Consider the following 26,275-nt stretch of genomic DNA (forward strand, 5'->3'; position numbering starts at 1 on the left):
ATGGCTCTTTTCAGGCATCTAGGCCCACTCCCTCATGGCACAGACATTACATTACACAGACGTAGCCCGCCTAAGCTCTAGTGTGCAATGGTAGCAATGGCAAGAGACTCAGTGTGGTAAGCCTGAATTCAGATCCTACCTCCTCTACTTACTGTCAAGACAGACCCTCAGTGAGCCCCAGTATCCAAAACTATAAAAATGAGACATCTTAAATATCTTGAAGGGGTGTTGAGGAGTCTCTGAAATATATTTGTGGAAGTGCTTTGTAAGCCACAAGGCACCGTAAAACTGTAAGAAGATCATCGTGTGACTTATGCATCATCACAAAGGTGGTGGTCTTGTGGTACCAGTGCAGTAGCACTACTTATGTCTTCTAAAAACCTTTCAGTGCTCTTTCCCCTGCCTGACACTGCCTGCATTTAACCTTTATGACAAAAATCTATAAGGTGTTTCTCACACAACTCTCAAAGATGCATCTGATCAGAGGAGAACGCCAGCATTAGGGAAGCCTCCTCTGCCATAGCACCCCAATATTTGTCAAATATTACATTTGTCCAAGATCCATAAAATTACATTTACATTGCAATTGTTTTCTAGGTATGCAATAGCTTCCCCTTCTCCCTCTCACTTGTTTTCATTTAAAGGTGTTTTTCTTGTGGTTCTCGTTAACTTACTATGCAGTGATGTCAACCTTTTAAAAACTAAACGGCTTGTGTTTTTAAATGCTTTATAAAGCATTAGGTATTGTGATTGATCAGTGCCCAAGCTTAGAATAATTCATTACATGCTCCTGTGGTACAAATACACTTTAAGAATATGCAATACACAGAAGAAAAGACATGAATTATTAATAACTATTAATAATTGACAGCATAAAAGAAATTATTACAAGGCTTATATAAACTATTAAATGGGGGTTGAGAGAGATGACTAAAATTTATTTAAAACTGACACATTATTACTATGAATAGAGTAACACATCTCGAGGAATGCAATGTTACGAACACAGAACCATAAAATTGACCAACTGCATTGTTCTTCCAATCATAATCCAACTTTTAAGTGAGAATACCAAGAATTACTACAGAAATGCTCCCAATAAAATATTTTTATTTTGAGAAGTGGCAATATTAACATGGTTATTCTTGAAAAGCTAGTATCAAAACCCAGATGAATTACTGAATTGCAGTCATGACATCTGTGACTTACATTAGTTCATTTATATTTTGAGAGACAAAATAATTTAGCACAGCCGTGGTTTTAAAGTACTATATGTTTTACCTATGTTCTTTGTACTTCCACTGTCTGTATATTAATGGTGTTTTTAAGTTGAAAATAATCACAACTGTTAACATTTAAACTGTACTTTTTAATACTGACAATATATTGTTTGAGTATTTGAGAAAATTCCACACAATTCCATCATTCTTATGTTATTTAGGTGTAAAATTCAAAGATCAGTAATCTTATAATTAACTCCTCCACACAGCCTCATCGAAATGGCCCTGTAATTACAATAGCACTGAAATAATATGGTACTCTTTTTCCAAATATTAAGGAAATAGGATAAAAATATTGGGGAATCCCTAGTTTTCAATCTCCTAGGCCCCTGCCAATTTTAATTAAAGGCATAGTACCTATTTTTAGCTGAAATTTGTGTTCTATAATTTTGTTAGGAATATGTATACCAGAATGTTTGCCAGTTAAAAAATAATACATTTCAAACAGTAATGTGTGTAATTACTTGAAAACGTCAGTCATCTGATATAAAGAAGCTCGCTCACATTGGTTAAGTAGTAGTACTTTGGAATGCTTTAAACATAATGAAACAATCATCTACCAAAACACGTATATTTCCTAGAGTTTATGCACATAGCGTAGCACGAAATCATGATGCTTTTGAAATACTCTGTGCAGAAATATTTATTTTTTAGCAAATATTTTCTTCAAAGATTGGTATGTGATATTGACAGTGTAATCTACTTGCACAACTAGTTTTGCAATAACCTTCCACAAATAACTGTAAATAAGAAAACTGTAAATTTCATGTAAAAATGGTTGCAAATTTTTGGTAGCTAAAAGTGTACAAGTTGTATTGAAAATATAGTATATATACATAATTTAAGAACGAAGCATATAATTTCTGATCTATTTATACATGAAAATTCAAGAATTTGTAAAAGAAATTATTTTGGGGAAAAAGAAAGTAAATCTCATTAGCTACTTAGGATACTTTTATTAGAGAAGCCAACTCTTTCCAACATTTTGCTAGGTACAGTGATAGATACAGGCATGGTGGTGCTGATGTAGTTCACAAAATCACGTAATTGTAACAGTGCTACAGTTTTACTGAGTTCCACTGAGGCACTAGTAAGCTGGACTGAGTGGTAAAAAGCATTAAATCTCAAATTAAAGAAACATAAAAACACTGCACTTTTTGCCTCTTGAGAACACAACAGTAACTTACTAAAACATTTATTGTTTATTTAAAATTTCTGATGGCTAATCAGGCTTTAACTTACATGTGAGACAATTTTTTTCATAATGTATGCTTGATACATATTTTTCATCTAGAATGAAAATATACTGGGATATTATTTTCATTTGCCTAAGTTTCATACATTCTTAATTCTTCCCCTGGAATCATTTATCTATTACTTTTAAAAACATCAAACTATCTTCAAAGAAAACTTTTAAATAAAATTGGTTAATCATAATATGGCATGTTTTAAGTGAAGGGCTGTTTAGTCTGTTTAAGGTTGAGAATACCTACCATTCACTTTTAACGTTTAAAAATATCAAGAGAACATTCCCTACTTGATAAATAAAAAATGAAATCAGAGTAGCAGAAAGCACTGCATTGATATCTACAAGTGAAGCTGATTAGAAAATAAGAATCAAAGTATGAAAAAGCAAAATATTTAAAAACTTAGTCTCTTGCCTTAAATTGTGGGTAATGCATTTAGATAGCTTTGGCAATTAAATATGTATCCACAAGTTCAATTAATCCAAAAATCATTTTTAAATGGCCTATAATTTTCAAAAGAATATGTATCTTTAATTAGTATGTTTCTAGAACATCCATACTAGCAGTGTTCAGGTTATCCTTTGCAATTTCAGTAATCATAACAAGATAAAACGTGATTAAATACAGTCAACTAAAACGCAAATGACTATATGTGTATATCTGTAGAGTACATATTCATATTTTATGGGAAAAGGTTGCACACACACACACACACACACACACACACACACACACACACACACACAGTACAAGGAGGGGTACTAATTCCTGGCATACTTGTCTCTGAATATAGCTATTAAATGACCTAGACCAATTCTTCTCACTCCCTGTAAGATTTCCAAATTGCCACCATCTCTGATGTTGCAGAAGGGACACACCTAAAAACGTAAGTAGCACATAGGCAAGGAGCCTACTCATTCCCTAACTCTGTGGCACATCATAGTAGCATAGAAGTGCCACCAAGGTCTACTTACTATATATTCGGATATAGAAGCACATCTGAGTTTTGAATGCTCAAAATGTAATACACAAAGCTGCATATTACCAAGCTACATGGGTAAAACGAATGTTAAGTAATATAAGGCTCTTTTCTTTACTATATGTTTTTTAAAATAAGTAGAAAAAGACATGGCAAGAAACAAAAACGCAGGTTTCCCAGCATTCAGATAATGAGCTGATAGTGAGACAGAGAAATTTTTCATAACTTTCCCAGTTTTCTGGCAAGTAGTTTTGTGCTCAGAATTCTAAGTTACAGGACAATTTGAATTCAGTATGGACATATGTGATGTTATGATCTTATTCTAGACTACCAATTTTCTAAACAGTAGTCATTTAAAATCCTGCCTGCATTCATCACTGTAATAACAGAAGTTCTAAATATTTATTTTTTCTTTGTGTCATCTAATATTATTATGAAGTCAAGATAGATATACTCTTAGATGATAACTTAGCATTGTACATTTATTTCAAAATGCTTAATTTGCTATGAAAATGATTTGATTAAGAAAGACCAACAAAAATGTGATCTTTTAATACAAGTTTCAAAGTAATCAAACACCCATGGTTGCATTTTAAAGTTTAAAAGAAAAATATGCTACCCTGAAAAATGTATTGAATTTTACTCACTAGATTTAATTTACCAGGTTTTGACAAATCTATTCCTATTAATTTCCCAGAAAACTGCTACAAAGAAAACATATCATTTTTGAGTCAAACATAAAAGGAAGCACAAAGAAAAGCACACTTCTGACAAATAGTATTTCTTTTGTTTGTCGTTTAGTAATGCCATAACAGGTGAACTTGATTTGTATATTTAAAGAAATCATCACAAATTAATTTTTTTATGTTCTTAATTACACAGATTTTAACTACATTGATAAATTTTACTTTCTTCCAGGGTAGATGCCTTTTCTGGAAATAAACATATCACTTGACATTTTTTTTTTATTACTTTTTGTTTCTGAATTCATGCTTGATAGATCAATTGAGGGCAGTCCTTGAAATAACATTTAAAGTGGACCAAATTAAGATTCCAATAGTGTTTGTTAATCTCCCCTTGATGTAATTTAAAATGTGTAAACTGCCACTCGAAATAGAAGTGTAATACCTGACATTTAATCATTTGGCAGTCTTTTAGGCATAGGTGAATTACTGCACTGTTATTTGAACTGAAGCATCTCATAATATATATGTAACAGATTTTGTATGATGCAAAACTTTACAGCAAGCTATTTGAATGTTTATTAAAAAAATTCTCAAAATGACATGGAAACATGTTTATTGGATAAATAAAAGCACTTAGACATTAAGAGTGTACATTATTCAACAATTTACATCATCATAAGAAAACTGGGGCATGAGTTAACCAGTACAAACTACTAAACTATATTCATATTCCAGTCATACTCCCTGTAAAACTATTTAATTTTTACCTTAGTAATGGATGTCTGTTTACATTATTTTAAAGCATCAAAAATGGGAATTGCATTTCAGCAAAAAAATCCTAGTAATATATTCTCTAAGGCTAATGTTTATGTAATTATCTATCTAATGTAAAGTGCAAAAGAACTGTCTGACAACTGGGCTGGATTGGCATGGAACATTAGTTTTGCTAAGAGGAAAGTTTCTGTGGTTAAAAAAAAAAAAAAAGTTCGGAAAAAACTGGGTCAAATAAAATTAAATGAAAATTTCTGTACCTTAGGTTTTATTAAGCTCCCTGAGGAAGGTGAGACTTTCCCAAATACATTTGGTCATGGAAACTCCTTCCTCACAGACCTCCTATGACCAGAAGTCACAGGAACACCTTTGGAAAAGGATGACTTAGAGAATTGTGTGAAGAACTTCTAACACAAAGTGTCATTTGGCAAAACTTATATGAGTCATGTCAAGCCATTTTAAAAGTTTTACCTCAACTATGAGCATCCAAATAAGGAAAATTATAATTGACCTCAGAATAGGACAGTAACAACCACCTGTATAAATCGGATGTTAAGATTCCATGCTACCAAGTCATAGTATCACCCTTATTCAACATGAATGATATACAGTGTGTTTACATTAGCTTTTTCCTACAACACTTCTAATTAGAATTCGATAGCTTTTATGACTCAGTTAACATGCTCTCACATTATCAAATATATGTTCATGAAAAAAAAATTAACAGCCAGAGGACAAAATTACATGGATTATTTACTCACACATTTTTATAAAGCTGACCAAATGAATTTGACAGCTAATTATATAAAATTATCAATATCAACATGAATATATATTACTTCCTTTCTAGGATTTTTTTAAAGTGAAAGTTTATAAAAGGTTGTTTTTTCAAGATACTACCATTCATCCTCCATTTTTAATGAAAAATTTTTTAATGAAAAACTATTAATTTGGTCACGAGCCATATTAAGGTCATGCCATTTGCACTGTTAAGCTGGAAGATATTCAGTTAAAGTGTAAGAAAAAATATGTGGTTTATTAAAACTTCATTAAGGAAGACTTTGGGGTGTTTTCCCAGAAAGGGACTGGATTAACTGCAGCAGCTTATACCAGGAATCTTAAATGCTAAGGACCTGGTGACTCCACTTTGCAATTTTTGTAGTAACACCACTCAAAAATGCTTCCATGATGCCTACCATGCTTAGGACCCACATTACACTTAGTGGTAAAGACTTATTGGTTTACTAATGCCAAAATCACTGGCTAATGTTGTCAAGAAAGTCAAACTTACAATTTCTGAACATTTAAACAAAGTGGTAGATTACTGGAGTTTTTTTAAACTTTCTAAACAGTTAACAGCATTATGTATAAACAATTTAGTTTAAAAGGACAAATTTAAATATTGACATTTCATTAAAAATACGTCATTTCCAGAAAATCTAGATTTAGAAAAAGATGCCATTTTAGGTTACCTATAAAGTGCAGAGAAAAATGTTATGTTTATTAAGAATTTTTTTCCACAGAAGACAATAAAACATATTGAAGGAAAATATATCCTGCAAAAAATTTAAAAAGGAGAAACAATGCCTCCTGTAGTTTTATTTCACCATAGTTTAATTTATGGTTCACCTAAGGTGATTTAAGATAAAATTTTAGGAACTACAATTTTCTTCTTCACAGGCAAAGACTCATGAGTTTCTGTTCTCTGATTATGTGATCAAAGAACAAACTCTATTACAAAGATGGCGCAAAATCTAGGCTTCCCCTTCTGGCTCACCCTCAAATACCAACAACTACAAAATTTCCAAGTATAATTTGTAACCTTCAGGTAAGTATAAATTAGTTTTATCCAGGCTTTCATCATTTGGCTTCTTACATAATCTATCTTGTAAGTAAGAAAGAAAATTAAAACTAAGAGGTATTTATATCACTTAATCAGATACCAATATTTATTATGCAGATATCCCTAAAGTTATAAATTTATATATATTTATATAAATATTACAAATACAAAAACAACTCTTTTACTGCTTTGCATGGTGAGCTAAAGTAAAAACACATAGAAAGAGAAGAGATTTAACAGACAGGAACATGGAAAAGCCCCAAAAGCTTTAATTCAAAGTAGTTCAGTTCATTTCTTCCAAGCAGAGAAATTCACAGTATTTCTTCAGCCTTCAAATTCTATACTATCAAATTGCCATAGTGCCCTGCAAAAACTAATACATAAGCAAAATCACCAGCTGGTAACAACAAAATGGTTTTGGTTTTGATTAATTATATTCCACAGAAGCATTTTCACAAGAGGAGAAATTTTGAGTTTCTAAGGCTTGTAACTCAAACCAGTATTATACTAGTAGGGTAAAGTTGACCCTATAATTCCTACATAACAAAAATAAAACAAAACCTTGAAACACTAAAGAACATGTGAAATATAACCTCTCCTTCAGTTAAAACAAACTTGGAATCAGGTTAATAGCAACCATCTGAAATGAGAAATGAACAGTTCCATTACCTATCATAGATGAAAATTTCCTATCTCTCTTAGAAGAAAGACCATCACAAGTAAATTACTCTTTATAAAAGCAATGGTAGTTTTGCCCTTAAAAATGATTTGCAACATAAACTGCCAAAAGTCTGTCATAAAATTTAAAAGTATTTTTATGTTTACTATAAAGTCAAATTGGTATTTCTACCACGATTGAATCTTACATTTGCGTTAAGCTGAAAAACATAAAGAATATGGTCTCTAAAATATATTTTTTCCAGTACTGAAACCAGAGATCACTTAAATTTTTTGACAACTGTAAACATATACAGAACACAGTATAAATATCAAAAGTGTAATACAGGATACTTACATCATCATATATGAAACTCACAACCCCTTGTTGCAAGTGGTCTCTTCTCCTAAAGAAATCTTTAAACAAAAAAATTACTTTTTCTGTTATAATTTAAAATCTATAGTTTTAAATACTTGGTGTCCCCAGGTACTAAAAAATGAATAACTTTATACTCAAGTAAATCTTAAGTGATTTTATGTCCCAGGCAACTGAGAAATGAAGAAAACTTTCCAAAACTGAGCTATAATAATTTTTCACTATTTATAATCCTAAATTTTTAAAGCCTTAAAGCTCTGATTAGATTTAATAGTGAATAAAGGGGGAAAATACATAATACCATCAACTTGCTGAAGAAAGTGAGGGACACCATTCAAGAAAAAAGCTACATGATACCGTACCCATAAATGGTCCATACCTGTCAATGCTCGAAGCTTCACACAGCAAGCAACATAATCATCAAAGAAAATTCTGCCATTCTTGCTATAACGTTTAACGATAGCAGTTAACGTTTGAGGACTCAACCTATAACCTAGAAAAAGGGATTGCTAGATTAAAACTTCCAAAACTAAACATCAAAAGAACACAACAAACAATGCATTCTTGTTAATAAAGTCATAAAACAAATTAACATTCAAAATTCATTACATAAAAATATACATTAGAAACAAAACACATTCCAATTGAAATTGATCAGACAAAGGTTTCATTACTAATAGTGAAGTGGTACATAATTCTCACAATTCTAGCTTTGTAAAAAAGTGATAGCTAGGAAAAAGAAAATAATTATCTTTTTGTGCTTTTAAAATATATTTGGATTTTGAAATAAGGTCTAGTGTATGTCACAGTTTTTTTTAATGCATCAATATTTCAACCCTGTAACTTTATAGTTCTTTAAAGAATATCAGAGCTCTGGGTGTTTCTGGGAGGACTGGAGGTAGCTGTCCAGTTTTCCCAGCACTACTTATTAAAGAGGCTGTCTTTTCTCCATTGTATGTTCTTGCCTCCTTTGTCCTACATTAGGTGACCATATGTGTGTGGGTTTATCTCTGGGCTTTCTATCTTGTACCACTGAACTACATTTCTGTTTTTGTTCCAGTACCATACTGTCTTGATTACTGTAGCTTTGTAGTATAGTTTAAAGTCAGGGAGCCTGATCCTTCCAGCTCCATTTTTCTTTGTCAAGATTGCTTTGGCTATTCGGGGCCTTTTGTGTTTCCATACAAATTGTAAAATTTTTTGTTCTAATTCTGTGAAGAATGCCATTGGTAATTTGATAGGGATTGCACTGAATCTGTAGATTGCTTTGGAATGGCAATCATCAAAAAATCTACAAACAATAAATGCTGGAGATGGTGTGGTGAAAAGGGAACCCTCTTGCACTGCTGGTGGTAATGTAAATTGATACAGCCACTATGGAGAACAGTTCAGAGATTCATTAAAAAACTAAAAATAGGGGCTTCCCTGGTGGTGCAGTGGTTGAGAGTCCGCCTGCTGATGCAGGGGACACGGGTTCGTGCCCCCGTCCGGGAAGATCCCACATGCCGCAGAGCGGCTGGGCCCGTGGGCCATGGCCGCTGAGCCTGTGCGTCCGGAGCCTGTGCAATGGGAAAGGCCACAGCAGTGAGAGGCCCGCGTACCGAAAAAAAAAAAAAAAAACCTAAAACTAGAACTACTATATGACCCAGCAATCCCACTACTATACCCTGAGAAAACCATAACTCAAAGGACACATGTACCCCAATATGCATTGCAGCACTATTTACAACAGTCAGGACGTGTAAACAACCTAAACATCCCAACGACAGATGACTGGATACAGAAAATGTGGTACATATATACGATGGAATATTACTCAGCCATAAAAAGGAATGATACCCCAGTGTTCACTGCAGCACTATTTACGATAGCCATGTCATGTAAGCAGCCTAAATGTCCAACAACAGATGAATGGATACAGAAAATGTGGTATATATATATATACAATGGAATATTACTCAGCCATAAAAGGGAATGAAATTGAGGGCTTCCCTGATGGTGCAGTGGTTAAGAATCTACCTGCCAGTGCAGGGGACACAGGTTCGAGCCCTGGTCCAGGAAGATCTCACATGTCACAGAGCAACTAAGCCTGTGCGCCACAACTACTGAGCCTGCGCTCTAGAGCCTGCGAGCCACGACTACTGAAGCCCACGTGCCTAGAGCCCGTGCTCCACAACAAGGGAAGCCACCACAATGAGAATCTTGCACACTGCAATGAAGAGCACCCCCGCTCACTGCAACTAGAGAAACCCGTGCACAGCAACAAAGACCCAACACAGGCATAAATTTAAAAATAAATAAATAAATAAAACAAATCTATTAAAAAAAAAATCAAAGCAAAGGTTATTAGTGATCTTTGCTATCATTCAAACCTATATTTCCCATTGACTATATTGCTTACAAGTGTCTTTTATAGTCAAAGAAAATCTGAGAATCAACATGGTTACTCAGAGCGGGGAGAAATAGGAAAATGTTATTCCATTTTGTCCTATAACCCTTATTCTGTTTCTTCACAGATTTTCATCTTAACCACAGTCTTCTTACTGTTTCCTTGGTTCTTTATTGTCTAGCCCAGTGGACTCCAAAAGCTTTTGAATGTGTACTTCTATGAGTAAGAAGTTTTGGATCACTCACTCCCATTATATGTGTATTCATTTAGTTTTAAATTCTATACATGAATTACTATTTGATTATTTACCTTTTAAAGTATATATAAAACTAAAATTTAAAAAGAATGGAATAAAAGTAATTAAAAATATAAATTAATATATTCCACTTGTTGCACCCCTACAGATGGTCTTATGTATTTAATGAATGGGTACACTTTATTGTGAAGAATGCTGGCCTAGAATTATTGTCTTTATATATTAATGGATTAGTAGATTTAGACAAAAGACATCAATCCAGTCAAAGGGAAAAATAATAAAAACAAATGCAACAGAAGATAATTCTATGCATAGCTATAATGAAATACAATCCAGGAAACTTGCTAAAAGTAAATGAAAGGTATAAATTAATAGAAGCCATATATGCAAACTAATGTAATTATATGCAAATAAGCCCTGAGCTTTCTATTAGAGAATTATGATCTGGATGTGGGACTGATAAAATTCATAAGATTTTCCATAGCATTCTCAGCAAAAATAATTTGAATATCTTAAAATATGTCTGAAGACCTTAAATTTGAAAAATACAGAATACCTCTTTGTTACACTCAACTGCCTATGTGAACTCTTCGGTGGTTTTCTTTTTTGCAATTGGTTATATTAATTTTCCAACACTGTGCTGAATTAAGAACCAAGTTTAATTCATTAGGAATTAAGACTCTGTAGCTGAACTATACATGTTTATATGGCCAGGGCTGTCCCTAAAATGACCATCTATTAAAACATCTATTGATACAACGAAACTAATCATGGCTTTGACTTTAAATTGGAATTTGAGATAATTTGCACTTGGTTCAGATTTCTGAAAGTTAAAATCTCTCAAAAAGTTCTGTTACAAAAGAATTTTGTTTAAAAATGAGTGTAAATAAAATCACAAAAGTAAATACAATTAAGAAAACTACTTAAAATTGCATTAACTGTAAACAAGTTAAACACCATTTATATTATCACTTTTTGAAAGAAAATAGACTGAGAACCTTAGCTTATCAGAGATATGCTAAAAATAAATTTACAGTCTTTTAAGATATTCTAAAATGTAGACTTCCCATTTTGAGGTTTTCCAGTGTCTGCTGTGTGTTCTACACTACATTAAAAAAAGAAGAAAAACAAAAAAAAACAGGTTTTACTGCTAGAAAGCTAGACTATGTATGGAGACCTGTAATTGAGATAAGCCTTTGCTGTCAAATTAGAGATCTTACCAAGTTACAAAAGAATACAATATAAATGGTAAGTGAGTACAAACAATTAGAATAAATTTGAGTATACTCAACATAGGAAATTCAGAAATTGTTTTATCAACCAGAGTGTATGAAAGATCATCTTTGGAAAACTCAGAAATAAAATGGTTTTGTTAAAGGTCTTAAATCAGAATGTATCTATAACCTTGAAATCAAATTGGACAACAGCTGGTGAAATAATATACCCTTTTATTACTTAGCAAATTTAAACAATTAATATTCATCTGAACAAAGATGACCTGGATCGATTCTAAAGAATTTAATATTCTTACCCATAGCAGCAATGGCTTGATTCAATTCATGACGCTCTACTGTGCCACTTCTGTCTTTATCAACAGTTATGAAATTTTGCTTCCAGGCATTAAGAGCTGCCCAAAGTTCTTTGAATTCATTAAATCCCATTTTTCCTGTGTAATCTCTCTGATAGTTTTATTAACAAAAATAAGTTTTGATACCAAAGAATCTACCCTGACCCAAAACTCCAAATAATTGACTAAAAAATTGTTAAGTTCATTTCTGCAAGAGTTAGCCAAACTTAGCATATAAATAGATTTCTGTGTAAAAATGGAAAAGAATGGAATTCAAACAGGATGTTACAAAGTATTGTTAAACTCTTTAGTTTACTATAATCATTTATATCTAACAATTGCCTTAATATTCTATATTCCAATATTTTCTATTTTTAGTGAAGGATACATCCAACATGGCAATCATAATTCTGCAGGTTTCCAAACTGAAGGCTATAAAACATATTTATTATTTGAATTAAATTCTGCCCGATTTTATTTATATAAAATTACAACAATTTCTGTTTTCAAAACAAAACATTTACACATTGCCAAACATACACAATCACCCAATGAACAAACTTTGAATGTTAGGCATGCATAGTTAAAAAAAAAAAAAGAGAGAGACTAAAATAAAAATTACTACCTTCATACTACTCACATCTTAATTAAATAAGCAATTATAAAATACTGAAAATTAAACAAGTGAAAAGGAGGGCTTCAGTCCTCCTAACACAAATGCCAAGTCAGGTTTAAGTAGAAGTTGTCATACGCTGAGATCACAAAACTTGAAAGTGTTAGAGATTTGGTTAAAGCTTGGGGTATATGGGAAGGAGAGGCATATGCATATAATGACTTCAGAAAGCCAGATGAGGACCAGGTCACGAAAGTCTTGAATGCCACCCTAAAGTTTTAGACCAATGGAAGTTACTAAAGGATTTTAAGGAACAGAGGGGCAATTCTAAAATTTCCATTTCAGAAACAGTAATTGACAAAGAACATACTAGAGAGTAAAGTAAGATGGATCTGGATGTAGGTAAACCATCTGGTAGTTTACTGCAATCAACCAAGTAAGAAAAAGATGAGCTTCAGAACTGAAAGCAACTGTTTTTTCTTGGGGGAGGGGAAAAGAAAGGAAGAAGAAATAAAGATAACAAGATAGTTTGCTACCTTAAAATCAGGGGTTATTAGAAATATTAACACTTTCATATTTAAAGAACTATAACTGAGGACTCACTAGGCAGAATTTAATTTTTCTAAACCTTATCACAATTACATTCAACTAGCATGCTGACTTATCTCAAGACTAATTTACACATAGTCCTGATAAAGGAGATATGTCAGTACAGTCAAGTTTACAAAGTTCTTACTAGTAGCTCGTTAAAATAAATGAATGAATAAATAAAAATGCTTAAAATTGTTTTACTTTATGCTATTTGATAAAATATTTTGAAATTTTTATAAAGAAAAAAACTATTTCAGCTAAATTTTAGACCCATTAAAGAAAATTATAAAACAATCCAAAAGTTAAAAGAGCTTTCTTTGAATGTTTCATATGGTGTCAATGTTAGAATAGGTGGTTACAGTATTTTCAGACTGACAATTCAACTGACAGTGAATAGCATTTACTATGAGCCAGGTAGTGTGTGTTTTGTGATTTCACATAAACATGCCAAACCTATCCTAGCCCCAATTTTACAAATAAAGCAACTGTGGCCCAGAAAGATAAAGCTTCCCACGTTCACTAGCTAACAGGTGGAAGAGTCAGGATTGGAGCCCAGTGCTCCTTCATACAAAAACTACTCAGGCAAGGAGGGGGAGAAATCTCTGGAATGGCATTCCATCATTTTGTCAAGTAAATGCCTTAAAGTTAACATGGCACACATTCATTAAGTGGGAGAATCTGAATAGATGATAATAAATGACAAAAATTGAGTCATCAAATAAGCAGACCTTCAATCAAATCAATCTCAAAATAGGACCAAGTATACGTAAGATTAAATATCTCTGACGAAGAATGGAGGGAGAGAATTATTAGGAAAGTTGACAGATTTTCCCTCTCTTCCCACACCCCATTAGAATGGACAGAATTAAACTGAATTTCTAAAAGTTGTAATCCTTTAGAGAAAAAGAGAATGAGAGAGAAAACAAAGGAATAAAATTCTGCAAGTTAGAAAAGCAGGTGGACCTAAGTTGACAACCTAGATCTGAGAAAGTGGCTTCCTGAACTTGGAATAAGACAAACTGAGAAGCAGCCTGGTTATCCTGGAGGAGACTCCAAACGTTTAAGAATTGGCAGTACTTCTGAAAATGGGTGTGAATGTAGAGACAAAAACCGAAGGACTGATTGAATGTCTATCTAAGGAGCCTTTAGAGCCCCAAATCCCCTCCTTGCTTCAGCTACATGGATGCCTACCCTGTCTACTCCCACGCCAGTAGACATCTGGGGTTTTATTCTCTGGAGAGGACTGTGCACTGCAGGAAACCAGGCACAGCTGAGGATAGGGCTATCTACTGAAACAAGAAAATTCAATGACAATTTACAAAAGACTGAGAACTCTGATGAGTCCTCCCTCCTCCACTCCAGACAGAAGATCAACTGGACAACCAGCCCCAAAGGAAATCCCGAAAGATCCTGATACCCAGTGCTGGAGGACACACTGCCCAGCCAAACCACCAGACTCTGAAGTCTACAGTCAACACCCAGCCTGGCTCTCAGGGCTTCTAACTGGCATTTTGGTTAAATATGAGCAAGCTAGGATCATCAGACACCTGAGAAAAGCACCTAACATGAAAGACAGCCAAACAAACAACCTGGAAAAAAAAACTGGAGGAAGTAGGTTATGTAGGAAGAAAAAAGCTTAAAAAAAAGTACATTAATCTCAGAGAGATAAGGAAAGACATCGCATTCATGAAAAAAGAACAAAGGTTCTTGGATTTTAAAAACATGATAGGAGAAATGAAACACTCAATGGAAGGTTTCGAAAATAAAGTTGAGTGCTCGCTTCAGCAGCACATATACTAAAATTGGAACAATAAAGTAGCATGGCCCTTGCACAAGGATGATACGCAATTTGTTCTGTGAAGCGTCCCATAGTTAAAAAAGAAAAAGAAAATAAAGTTGAGGAAATTTCCCCCAAAGTAGAGGAAAATAAGAGGTAGGAGAGAAAAGGTAAGAAAAGTGACCCAGTCCAAAGACACATTCCAGAAAGAGAAAATGGAGAAAACAGCGCTGAACTAATGCAAATGAGTTTCCAGATTAGGAGTGCCCACTGCATTCCCCACACAACCAGGCACAGCACTGTGACATTTCAGACTAGGGACAAAGAGAAGATCTCACAAGCCTCCACACAGTAATAACAAAGGACATACAGGCAGGAAACAAAAAGATAAAGCAACAATGGAAGCTGGAAACAATGGAGCAATACCTTTAAAATTCTAAGTCAAAATGATTTGTAATCTGGAGTTCTATACCTGGCCAATCACTTAATTCTGAGGATAGAATGAAAGCATTTTCTGAGAAAGTCTCAAAAAATTTACCTCCCATGCACTTTTATTAAGAAGCTAATTCAATATATTTAATCGAATTTAAAATAACAACAAGGGATGGAATGAAGGGGAGATCCAACTCAAGAGAGAGAAGAAAGGGCTCCAGGAGTGCAAGCCTGACAGCTATGCACAGAAAACGAAGCACAACAGAAAGCTCCTGGATGAGGATTAATTTCAGAAAAAGCAAAAAGTTACATTAAAAGGAAAATTAATCATATATTATTACAAGACTCAGGAAGAGCATTTAGATAGTAACAATAAGGCAAATACTGATTAGTGAGCTAATGAAAATTACTTAACAGCAGATGGATGAGGGAGCTCCTGTGTGGAGTACAGGGACACAGATGAGAGGGTTACATCCTCATCACCCACCACAGGACATAATAATTGATGATCATTAAAACTGAAAATCCATAGTGATAAAGGATGTTATTTTGAGATATGGAGGCAAATTTCAAAAGAATTAGCTGAAGAACTTTAAAGAGATTTTCTCTGCGAGTGGTTAACATCGGGGAGGGAGGAATGCATGCTGAACAGTATTTTCATAACAAGCTTCGCAGAATTATTTGGCTCTTTGAACTATGTATATCTGTGATAAAAATTTTTTTTTATATTTTAAGTATGGAAACAAAAAAGTTAGAAAATGAATTTCCTAGTCCAATTTTAACAGAGGAAAAAAAAGATCTCACGAGAAAAAGTTCCACTAATTCCAGACTGTGTTAAACATTTCTGAAGTTCTTCAGCATCCACTTCACCATCCTGTTACAAAATAATTATAACCTGATTAATAAAATCAGCTGTATAAAAGCATACTAAAATGCTAACTAACTGTTCTAGGCCGATCAATAAATATGCAATCTTTAAAATACTACTCTATTATCAACTACAAAATTATAGAGATAATTATTGACGGCAAAGGCACATTAGAGAACATCACACAACATGAATACTTTTTTCACAATCAAATTTTATTCTATTAAATTATTCAGGTATTTCAAATGTAAGTTATATTCTCTACTTCTGAAATATAGCATAATCACTCTGTCCTATAATAGTGCGAAGTAATACCTTGTGAGAATCATTATACCTCTACTTAAAATAGTTAGAAAAATGCCTAAAATGCTAAAATGCGTTCAGAGAAGTCTCAAACACTTCCTTTCATGCCCATTTTGAGGGGAGATTATTTCTAAAGGATACTGAATCTTTAACTGGGAAGAGAAAATATCTTTTTCCTCCACAGCATTAACCTCAGCAAAGTTTTAGAGTCCCCTCTGATTTTTTGTCCAAATATTCTTGTTTGACCTTCTTACGGGGAAAAAAATTTTTTTATCACAAACAAGTAACCACAGTGGAAGTGAAACAGGTTGAATACTCTCATTATGTTTCAGTACCTCATCCTATTTTCTACAAAAATAAAGAGTAATTTACTTGGAAGCATCACATACACTGTCACAAATTCAAAACAACAACTCTGAGAAAGGATTAAGGAGGCAAATTTAAAACACGTAATTTGTAAGAACCCAAGAAAAAAACAAAACTTTTACAAACTACTTCTAAGAAGTATTACAGACACTTCTAAGGAGTATTATAAACATTATCAGGCAAGTGAGAGACTAACCTTTAAATATAAGGAAGTTTAAGAAAACTCAGTAGTCACAGTAATGCTTTAATGCAATATTAAAAAAAAATTAACGCAAAAATTCTGTGAATAAATATCCAGTTTTTAAACAAAGGATCTGACCCTGTGCTTGCATCATTCACTTCATTTGTCTCTTGATATTGACCCTGTTTAGGTCTATCAAGCCTGTTAGATTTACCTGACGGTTTTACATTTTTAAGATATTAAAGTATGTACTGGTTTATTTATTGTATTTTAGTCTGCTTGTTTCTGGAAAATAAACCCGAGTATTTATTAGAACAACTTAACTCAAGGCAAAGGATTTTATATGTCAGTGAAATCTGATTCTGGACACAATCTAGGTGGGGAAAATCACAAAACCACTAGGTACGGAAGGGTGACATGGGGAGAGGAAGGGAAACGTGGAAGGGGACAAAAGGTTAGGGGAGGGGTGAGGAGAATAAACAAAAACTTCACTCACTGTAAGTTTAAGGAACCAATATTCCAAAGTATGTGGAAAAATCTAATGTTCAGAAAGACAGTCCACAAGAATGAACCATTTCAGAACAAATTCATACAGGATGAAAGAATTTTATAGAGCAATCATTAAAACAAGTATGCTAAGAAAATGCAGAGAAATAAATGAACAGATATCTTCCATTTAGAAAGAATAAGAAATTCATCCATTTAACATATATCTATTGAACAACCTAACACGTTCAAGCACCATTAAATGGACTAAGTACCAAGCCGTGTCCAAAACAAATTCCTCGCCTTCATAGAGGTTACATTTTAGTGGTGGGAGAGAGGCGGTAAAGCAGAAATTACATCTGATGGTAGTAAGTGCTGAGGGAAAAAATACAGCAGAGTAAAGGTGCTAAGAAGGAGTGTTGTGGAGTACAGTGAGGAGGCCAATGGTATTTTACATAGATGGTAAAGCAGAGCCTCATATATAAGGCGAATTTTGAGAAAGATTTGAAGAAAGTGAAGGAGCGAGCTATGCAGACATCTGAGGGAGAGTGCTCTAGGCCCGAGTTGTCCAAAACAGAAGCCACTAGCCCTACATTCCACCGAACACTTAAATGTGCCTAGTCTGAACAGAGATGTTCTGTTAGTGTAAAATACACACCAGATTTCCAAGACTTAGTAACCACGACATAGAATAAAATATCTTATTAATAAGTTTTACATGATTACATGTTGAAATGTTAATCTTTTTTGATACACTGGGTTAGATAAAATATTCCATTAAAATTAATTTCACCTATTTCTTTTTACTCCTTAAAATGCACTACTTGGAGGCTTGAGAACTACATATGTGGCTTGCATTTGTGGCTCACACTCTATTTAATTTGGACAGTGCAGTTCTAGGCAAAGAGAACAAGTATAAGGGTCGGAGGATGTTCTCGGTGTTGCTATCATCTTCACTCACTCACCTTGAGCACGCCTCTCCCTGTACCGTTATCATTTCCCACGGGTCTATCTCCCTGACTAGACAGAGATCGTCTAGGTCAGTATCTGAGTTTCATTTACCTTTCATCCCCAGACCCTAGCCCAGTATCTAGTACAAAGCAAGTTAGCTGTTTGGTAGAATGTAGATAATTCCTTTGGTTCTTCACTAAACTGTAGTCACTTCTGACAGTTTGTAGCCATATTCATTTACTATTTCAAAAGGATGAAATTATTACAATTTCTCATTCAAGTACGGATTAAATTTAAAAATCTAAAACCTAATTAACGAATGAAATTCTATTTTGCATGCGTTTTTATAGAATTTTGGAGTTTTTCTAATAACCTGAATAGCTCTGCTGAAAGTTATTTATCACTATCAGAAAGCATTATCCTGGTACACTACTTCATACTCGTATTTCATACATTTTATACAAACATGTTATCTTAATTAACTAACAAGCAGTGTCTTCCTAAATTATAAGGAGAAAATCCAAGTGATCATTTTGCATCTCTTTATGGGCAGTTTGAGCTGAGGATTGTGATCAACTATCTAAACCCTCAACTAAATTACCTATCATTAGTGGTAGAAAACTGCATTTTCTAATTAAATATTAAGAGCTTTAGATAGATAATTAACAAAAAATCAATTGCCCTTGGTTAGGTTAACTGATAGGCAGCAAGATTTTGAAATGATATTCAAGTTCAAGCCCTATTTGTTAGGCTAATCAATCTTAATCTCTACTTACTCATCTATAATAAAAGAGCACATCCATCTGACCTACCTCACAGAGCTGCTGTGTGGAAAAATGCAAGCAGTGTGCACATTAAAGTTAAAGTTGTTGGTATTATCAAGATACTTCTGTGTGTATACGTGTGTGTGCCTGTGTGTATTTATGAACGTACTAACCAGAATTTCCCTGAATCAACTGATGATTGAATCATTACTGTTAGGAAAACATCCTCCTATAAAAAGGGACACTGCAGAAACTTTTAATTGGACATTTCTCAGAGTATCTTTAATTATGAGGCCTATCAAAAAAGAATATAGCTGCAGAGGTGAGTTTGGTAACTAGGTTCTAGGATCATAATGTATAAATCTGATACTACACTTGAACCCTTAAAGCCAGACAAAATTCATCATATAAGAGAACTGTCTAAATATTTGGACTAAAAATTGAAAATGAGATAGTTTATGCATCCATTCAATGACTAATATAATCCTAGTGCCTCCTGGGTAAGAGACAATATGACAAGGGCCACGTCCTTATGGAATTTAATTATTCAAAAGCACAAGACTGAAAAATTTAAGGAAAGTATCAAATAGTACAATCATAGCAAATCATTGTTGACAACTGTTACAATGAAATAGTTCTTAAGTCAAAAAAAGTCTCTAAATATATATGTCTGGTTCTTACGTTTTAAGTTGTAATTTTATAAAGTGGATTTATTATATAGTCAGCTATAGATAACATACTTATTCCCAGTATTATACTTAAGAGTTCCTTGCAGATAAGAGTGGCATAATACAACAGTTAGGATTGCATTTAACTGCAAAACAATCAGAAAATGTTATAAAAGGGGCTTAAACAAATCAATGTTTATTGTTTTTATACAAGAAGTCTGGGGCTATGCAGAACAAGACTCTGTGACAACTTAATGAGGCCATCAATCTCTTTCCGTGTTTCCACATTCCCCATCCACAGGCCTTTATCTCAAGCTTGTTGCCTCAAGATCACAATATGGCTGCAGCACCTCCATACTGCAAGTCCCCTTTCCAGGCAGTAGGGTGAAGGTGGAGAAAAGGCCAACACTGGTTCCAGGAAAGATTTCCTCATTTGGAAAAGGAAAGCATCCCAAAGAAATTACACTTACATCTCAATGGCCAGTCTTATGGCACATGGTTACCTTTATAGAAAGGTGTCTGAGATGGTATTAGGGCTTTCCAACCACTACCACACGTGAAAAGGGAAAAGGAGGTTTTGAATGGAATTCGGGTAGCCAAAACAAAGTGTCTGCCACATGTAATAATTCTGTGCATATCCTCTATTTCTAGAAAGGCATATGGGACCTAGTGAACATTTCAGTGGTTGAATAAAGAATGGAAAATGTTATCAAACTTCTATGAAATTCTATGCACTCAAGAAATCATTCTTGACCACTATAAAAGAAAAGAGACATGGACTGTGACTGAGACCCAAGTATGAATCTCTGTCTCTGCTCATTAGTCTGGTATTTGTCCCTTCATTCTGCCTTGTTTCCTTTATCTTTTCCTGATTTGCTTTACCATCAAGCCTCTCCCGGAAACATCCACAATTTACAAGTCTCCTTTGTGATACTCTGCCCCAGCTTCCTCAAGGAGATTTACATACAGATCTCTTTTTCCCAGATCCTATCTGGCTCAGTCTCCACGCACCACCCTGGTTACTCCTAACGTTGTCAGACATCAAACTAACAGACTTTTTAATGAGATAATTATGACTACCCTCATCTCTGATCTCAAGAAGAAAATTAGTCTAGATAAGTTTAAAATGCAAGTTTCATATACATTTAAAATGACACACTAAATAAAAGAGTTGACATTTGTTTTAAGTTGCAATCAGTTTTTAGAACTGATATTTGTGCTATATATTTAGGATTTTACCTGGTCAGCAACAGCAGTGAAGTATGTCCACATGGGGTCTCCCGCTGAGGAATAACTGTCGGGATAAGCTGGGTATGCAGGGTATCCACCAGGGAGCACAGCTGGCCCTGTTCCTGGCACTGGCTGTCCCATATGCATCTGATTGCTAAAATTTCCAAGCTACAAGAGTGAAAAAGGAGAGGGTTATTAATACAAATATTACCCATTATCCACTGAAGTTGGTTTAAAAGAAAATACTTATGAGAAGTCCATTGAAAAGCAAAAATCGAGTTACTGAAAGCTCCCAAATTATCACAAAAGCTGTTAGCTACAAACTGCGAGATGCCCTGCATTACTTAATTCAGCTCATTAACAACTGTTATCCAACACGTTTTAAAGTGTTAAAGAAAAAAGAAGTCTCTAGCCTCTAAGAATGAGGCACACTTTAAAAAAGTAAAAAATACAAGAAGCAAAAAGTAAAAAATACAAGAAAATTTTCACCTAGAGTAAAACTAAGAAGTAGAATACCTAAAGACACACACATAGAATACATGGTAAACACAATACAACAAAACTGTGAATGAATCATGGGAAGATGCGTAGGGCTGAAACATCCCCTCCACTAGAAAATATTTATTTTTTGAAAAGCAAGATATCAATGAACAGAACAATAAAGTGATAATTCCAACAACAGTCCTCTTCAAAACTGATAAGAATAACAACAACGAGAATACCAACAATAATAATACCCAGCTAATATTTATTGAGAGCTTTTAATATTGCAGGTACTGTTCTAACTACTTTCCATCTACCATGTGATTTGATTTCCCAACAACTCAGTGAGATATGAAAGTACTATCCTTTTTTCAGCTGAGGATGTGAAACTTCAAGAGGTTTCCTGAATTAGTTAAGGTCAAATGGCTAGTAAGAAGTAGACCATGATTCAAATATGAAGCTGAACCCAGAGACTACATACTGTTTGCTTCCTGCTGTGGCTCTGGTTACTGTCTTCTTTTCACTTTGGAACTTGGTATACATTTTTTTATATCTTAGAGAGATATTTTGCTCACTGTTTTTAATGAGTCTGGAGGAGGAAGAAGTATCAAGATTGTTCATTATTCCATTTGGAACAAAAATCTTGATCTGCATCTTTGAAGAATAAGCAGAGGTTGATGGGCAAAAAGAGAAAAGAGTTCTAAGAGGGGGAAAAAGGCAAAAGGTAGGAGCCTTTAGTGGCAGTTTGAAAAGCTGCAGCATGGGATATGGTAAAGGCAAAAGGTATGCAGAAAGTATGGGAGCTCCAGGAAATGTGTTCAAGGATCAAAAACTAGATTATGAAGCAATGAAGTATAAGAAAGGGAACAATAAACATTAAAACAATATAACGAATTTGAAAAAAAAGTAATTGTTTAGAAGTTATTCTTTGAAAAGAGACAGACTGTCAAAGGACAGGCCAGTTTCTGGAATAAAAAAGAGAAGTGTATATAACCACAAAGAGAATTCAAATTAAAAAATACATATTAACAAATGCTTATGAACACGTCTTTACCAATACATTTGAAAATGTAGGGGCTTCCCTCATGGCGCAGTGGTTAAGAATCCGCCTGCCAATGCAAGGGCCATGGGTTCGAGCCCTGGTCCGGGAAGATCCCACATGCCGCAGAGCAACTAAGCCCGTGTGTCACAACTACTGAGCCTGCACTCTAGAGTCTGCGAGCCACGAGCCACAACTACTGAAGCCCGCGTGCCTAGAGCCCATGCTCCACAACAAGAGAAGCCACCGCAGTGAGAAGCCCGCGCATGCAACGAAGAGTAGCCCCGGCTCTCCCCAACTAGAGAAAGCCCGCGCGCAGCAATGAAGACCCAACACAGCCAAAAATAAAATAAATAAATAAAATAAAGTTTAAAAAAAGAAAATGTAAATGAAATGGGCCTTCTAAAAGTATCTAAATTCTATAAATTACAAATATTGATTCAAGGAAAAAAAACTTCCTATTTCTAATAAGGGTAACTAGGATAAGATCAATCTTCACACACACACAAAAAATTTTCCTAGGGCTTCCCTGGTGGCGCAGTGGTTGAGAGTCCGCCTGCTGATGCAGGGGACACGGGTTCGTGCCCCGGTCTGGGAGGATCCCACATGCCGCGGAGCAACTAGGCCCGTGAGCCACGGCCGCTGAGCCTGCGCATCCGGAGCCTGTGCTCTGCAACGGGAGAGGCCACAACAGTGAGAGGCCCGCGTACTGCAAAAAAAAAAAAAAAAAGAAAATTTTCCTAAAATATTATTTTTTAATATTAAAGGAAAAAGGTAAAATTTCCTCACTCATATGGGGAAACTTCCAGGCCAATACTGAGGGACAAGTCTAGACCCAGAGGTAAAAGGATTAGCAAAATTCCCAAAGCAGCTTTTGCTCTGAGGCAAAAAACAAACACCTAGACTTTGGTTCCAAGGGCTCCAAGGACGTGGAGGGCAATCAAGGCCTGGGGCATATCCAAGAAATTAAGGCTTACTGGAGACCCACACACCTTAAGCTTCACAGAAGGAAAACTGAAAAAACTTTTTTCTAAGAAGAGAGGCCAAACTAAATATAAGCCTATTAGTGAAAAGCTCATGTTGAGGTGGTGCCAGGAGACTGGCTATAGACCCTCTACTGTGGCATCTCCATGTGTGCCTGGAGGGTTCAGCATACTTGTTTTTTATTCAAAGTCAGGCAAGCAGTATTACATGAAGAACCTGGCCTTAGGAATAACCTTCTATCTACCTTTCCTTCCTGTCTCGCAATATTAACTTCTCCAAAATCCAAAAATGTCAGAGCCTGGTGGAGGCCAGATTAAAGATGGTTGCAAATTCTTTGCAACCTTTCCCCTGCAAAGGCAAAGACTTTCTCTACTCCCTTGAATCTGCACTGGGCCTGTTTCAGCTTTATCTGGTAGAAACTGCACCACATGCATTCCAGGCTTAAGACTTTAAGAGGACAGGCAGCTTTAGTTTCTCTCTTAGAACATGGCCAGCATGAAGATGCTCAAGACCCATGGGGAAGCGCCCACAAGGAGGGAAACTCAGACCCCTAGCCTACAAAGTAAACCCTGAAAAGTAGTTTATAATAAATTCATATTTCAAGTTGTCTTCCCAATAGTTTCAAATCAATCAAAACTGATCATTAGGTCATCATTGTCATCACCTGGTAATGCGACTGAAGAAAACCTTGTACTTAAAAGTGTCAGCAATGTCATTTTCATGTAGTGCATATTTTTGAATCTTTAGTATTATCTTTGATCCCTAGTTTCATCCCAGAGATTTTCAACTACTTGTCCATTTTGTGAGGGTTACTTTGGTTAAACTAGATCATATAATCTGTAACCCTGGAGAATTCTGCACATATAAACTGTGTAATAAGTCACAACAGGCTGCATAGAACTCCACTTCATACCTCAGGATACCAGCTGTACCTTATGTCAGTGTTCTTCAAACATTTGCTTCCCTATCCCTAAAACAATGTTGAAAAGTTATATACCTTTCCCCACAGTTTATGTTGACATTTGACGTTCTTAAGTTTAAATAGTTGTAAAGAATGCAGTACCTAATACACCGTAAATCTTGACATTCACAAATGATGTCTTACATCACTCTTTGGAAAGTATCCGTTGCTATCTCCATACTATAATGACCTGATACTTGCTCCCACCCTTTTTTTTTTTTTAAGAGAAATGAAAAGGCTCTTCTGGAACATTCAGAAATTTTACCTTTTTTCCTTTTATTCTTGGAACTTATTTTTTATTCTATTTCTTCCTCAACTGTATAAGCTTTCTATACTTAAAATGTATCATTATGCTTGAAAATACTGATCACACTATAACACTTACCTAAAATAAAAATATGCATGTAAATTGAAATTTTAAATTTTGTTTTATTTCCTGTTACCATAATGGATACTACAGTCACAACTCCCAACTCCCAAAAGTGATGCAGGATAAACAGTTACGTAAGAAAGTATAATCTTCTCCACCTCCCCACTCCCCCATCCCCGCCCCAAAAGTCTAGGAGAAAACTGTCCTTGGTAATAATAGTAAACATTAGAAGACATTTAGCATACCTTAATTTATTCATAAGCAACATAGAGAACAGAAAAGAAGTGGTCAAAAAATTCAGGAAAAGAACGTCTAGCAAAACTGGGGAGGAGGGGGTTAGGAGGATTGGACGGAGGGCGGACCACACAAGATTACTGGAACAAGAAAAAGGATGCTTTGTTCCTCCATTCCAGGGAAGAAATTTCTAAAAACACTCCACACCCTTGGCTCCACAAGGACTCGTCTAAGGGTTCCTCAGGGACCAGAACACCTGCGGCTCCCCGCTCGGCCCCAGCCCCGGCTTCCTGCACGGCGCGAAGTCCCTTCGCCGCCGAGTACCAGAGGCGGGCGAAGTTAGCAGGGACCGACCGAAGGCGGATCCGGCACGTTGGCACCGCCCGCCGGAGCGCCACACCCCGCGGAGGCAGAGGCCGCGCCGAAGCGGCCAGGACTCACCCCTGCTCCGTATCGCGGGTAGGCCATGACAATCTTGCGAACGTCAACCGTCCCCCTTCTAGTCAGCGTCCGCCAGGCTGGGAGAAAAGCGGAGGTACAGCTGCAGGTGAAGGTGAGGTCGACAGACTTGCCGGCCGCGCCGTTCACTTCCTCAAGACCAACCCCTCCCGGAGTCCAGCTCTGCCCTACTCAGCTCGGATTGGCTGAGGCCGGCCCTTCGGAGCCTATCGTACCTACGCCCGCCCCTTACCCGAGGCTAGTCCCATCCATCTCGTCTCTGATTGGCTTCACGTGGCCAGCTTTTTCCTATTCCTCTTTTATTGACTCGCTCGGGTCTTGCGCTCTGTTCTCGCTAAACCGAGAACCCTTTGCAACAGTAACTTCCACCCTCTCTGGAAAGCCCATCTAGGTCGGTTTCTTTTCTCCTTAAAAACCCCAGACCAGCAAGTGCATGACTTCTTTTAACCTCCACTCTTTTGAAG

General features: G+C 35.4%; 1 protein-coding gene across 2 annotated transcripts; it reads right to left on the reverse strand.

Moving 5' to 3' along the window:
• Positions 1-7,152: 7,152 nt before the first annotated feature.
• On the reverse strand, positions 7,153-25,877 carry GCA (grancalcin). 2 transcript variants are annotated; one of them, XM_007464487.1, is made up of 8 exons: positions 25,794-25,877; positions 21,291-21,449; positions 16,269-16,338; positions 12,440-12,483; positions 12,016-12,163; positions 8,219-8,332; positions 7,822-7,880; positions 7,153-7,179 (listed from the first exon to the last, which is right to left on the reverse strand). In XM_007464487.1, the coding sequence occupies exons 1-8, from the start codon at positions 25,818-25,820 to the stop codon at positions 7,153-7,155; spliced, it is 648 nt and encodes a 215-aa protein (XP_007464549.1). In that variant the 5' UTR covers positions 25,821-25,877. The 2 variants fall into 2 exon arrangements, with proteins under 2 accessions (XP_007464549.1, XP_007464548.1); XM_007464486.1 differs by lacking the exons at positions 7,153-7,179; positions 7,822-7,880 and having other exon boundaries at positions 8,073-8,332; positions 25,794-25,820.
• Positions 25,878-26,275: the final 398 nt, after the last annotated feature.

Source organism: Lipotes vexillifer, unplaced genomic scaffold (genome assembly GCF_000442215.2).
Source record: "Lipotes vexillifer unplaced genomic scaffold, Lipotes_vexillifer_v1.1 scaffold68, whole genome shotgun sequence".
Classification (NCBI taxonomy): Eukaryota; Metazoa; Chordata; class Mammalia; order Artiodactyla; family Lipotidae; genus Lipotes; species Lipotes vexillifer.

Excerpts from the sequence above, each read along its gene's own strand:
- GCA (XM_007464486.1), bottom strand. The coding sequence starts at position 25,820 with ATGGCCTACCCGCGATACGGAGCAGGG. Across the intron at positions 16,339-21,290 it reads TCACTGCTGTTGCTGACCAG|GATGGTGAAGTGGATGCTGA; the intron begins GTAAAATCCTAA and ends ATTTTGTAACAG. Across the intron at positions 12,484-16,268 it reads AATTAGTGGAACTTTTTCTC|CCTTCAGTTTGGAAACCTGC; the intron begins GTGAGATCTTTT and ends TATGTTTTATAG.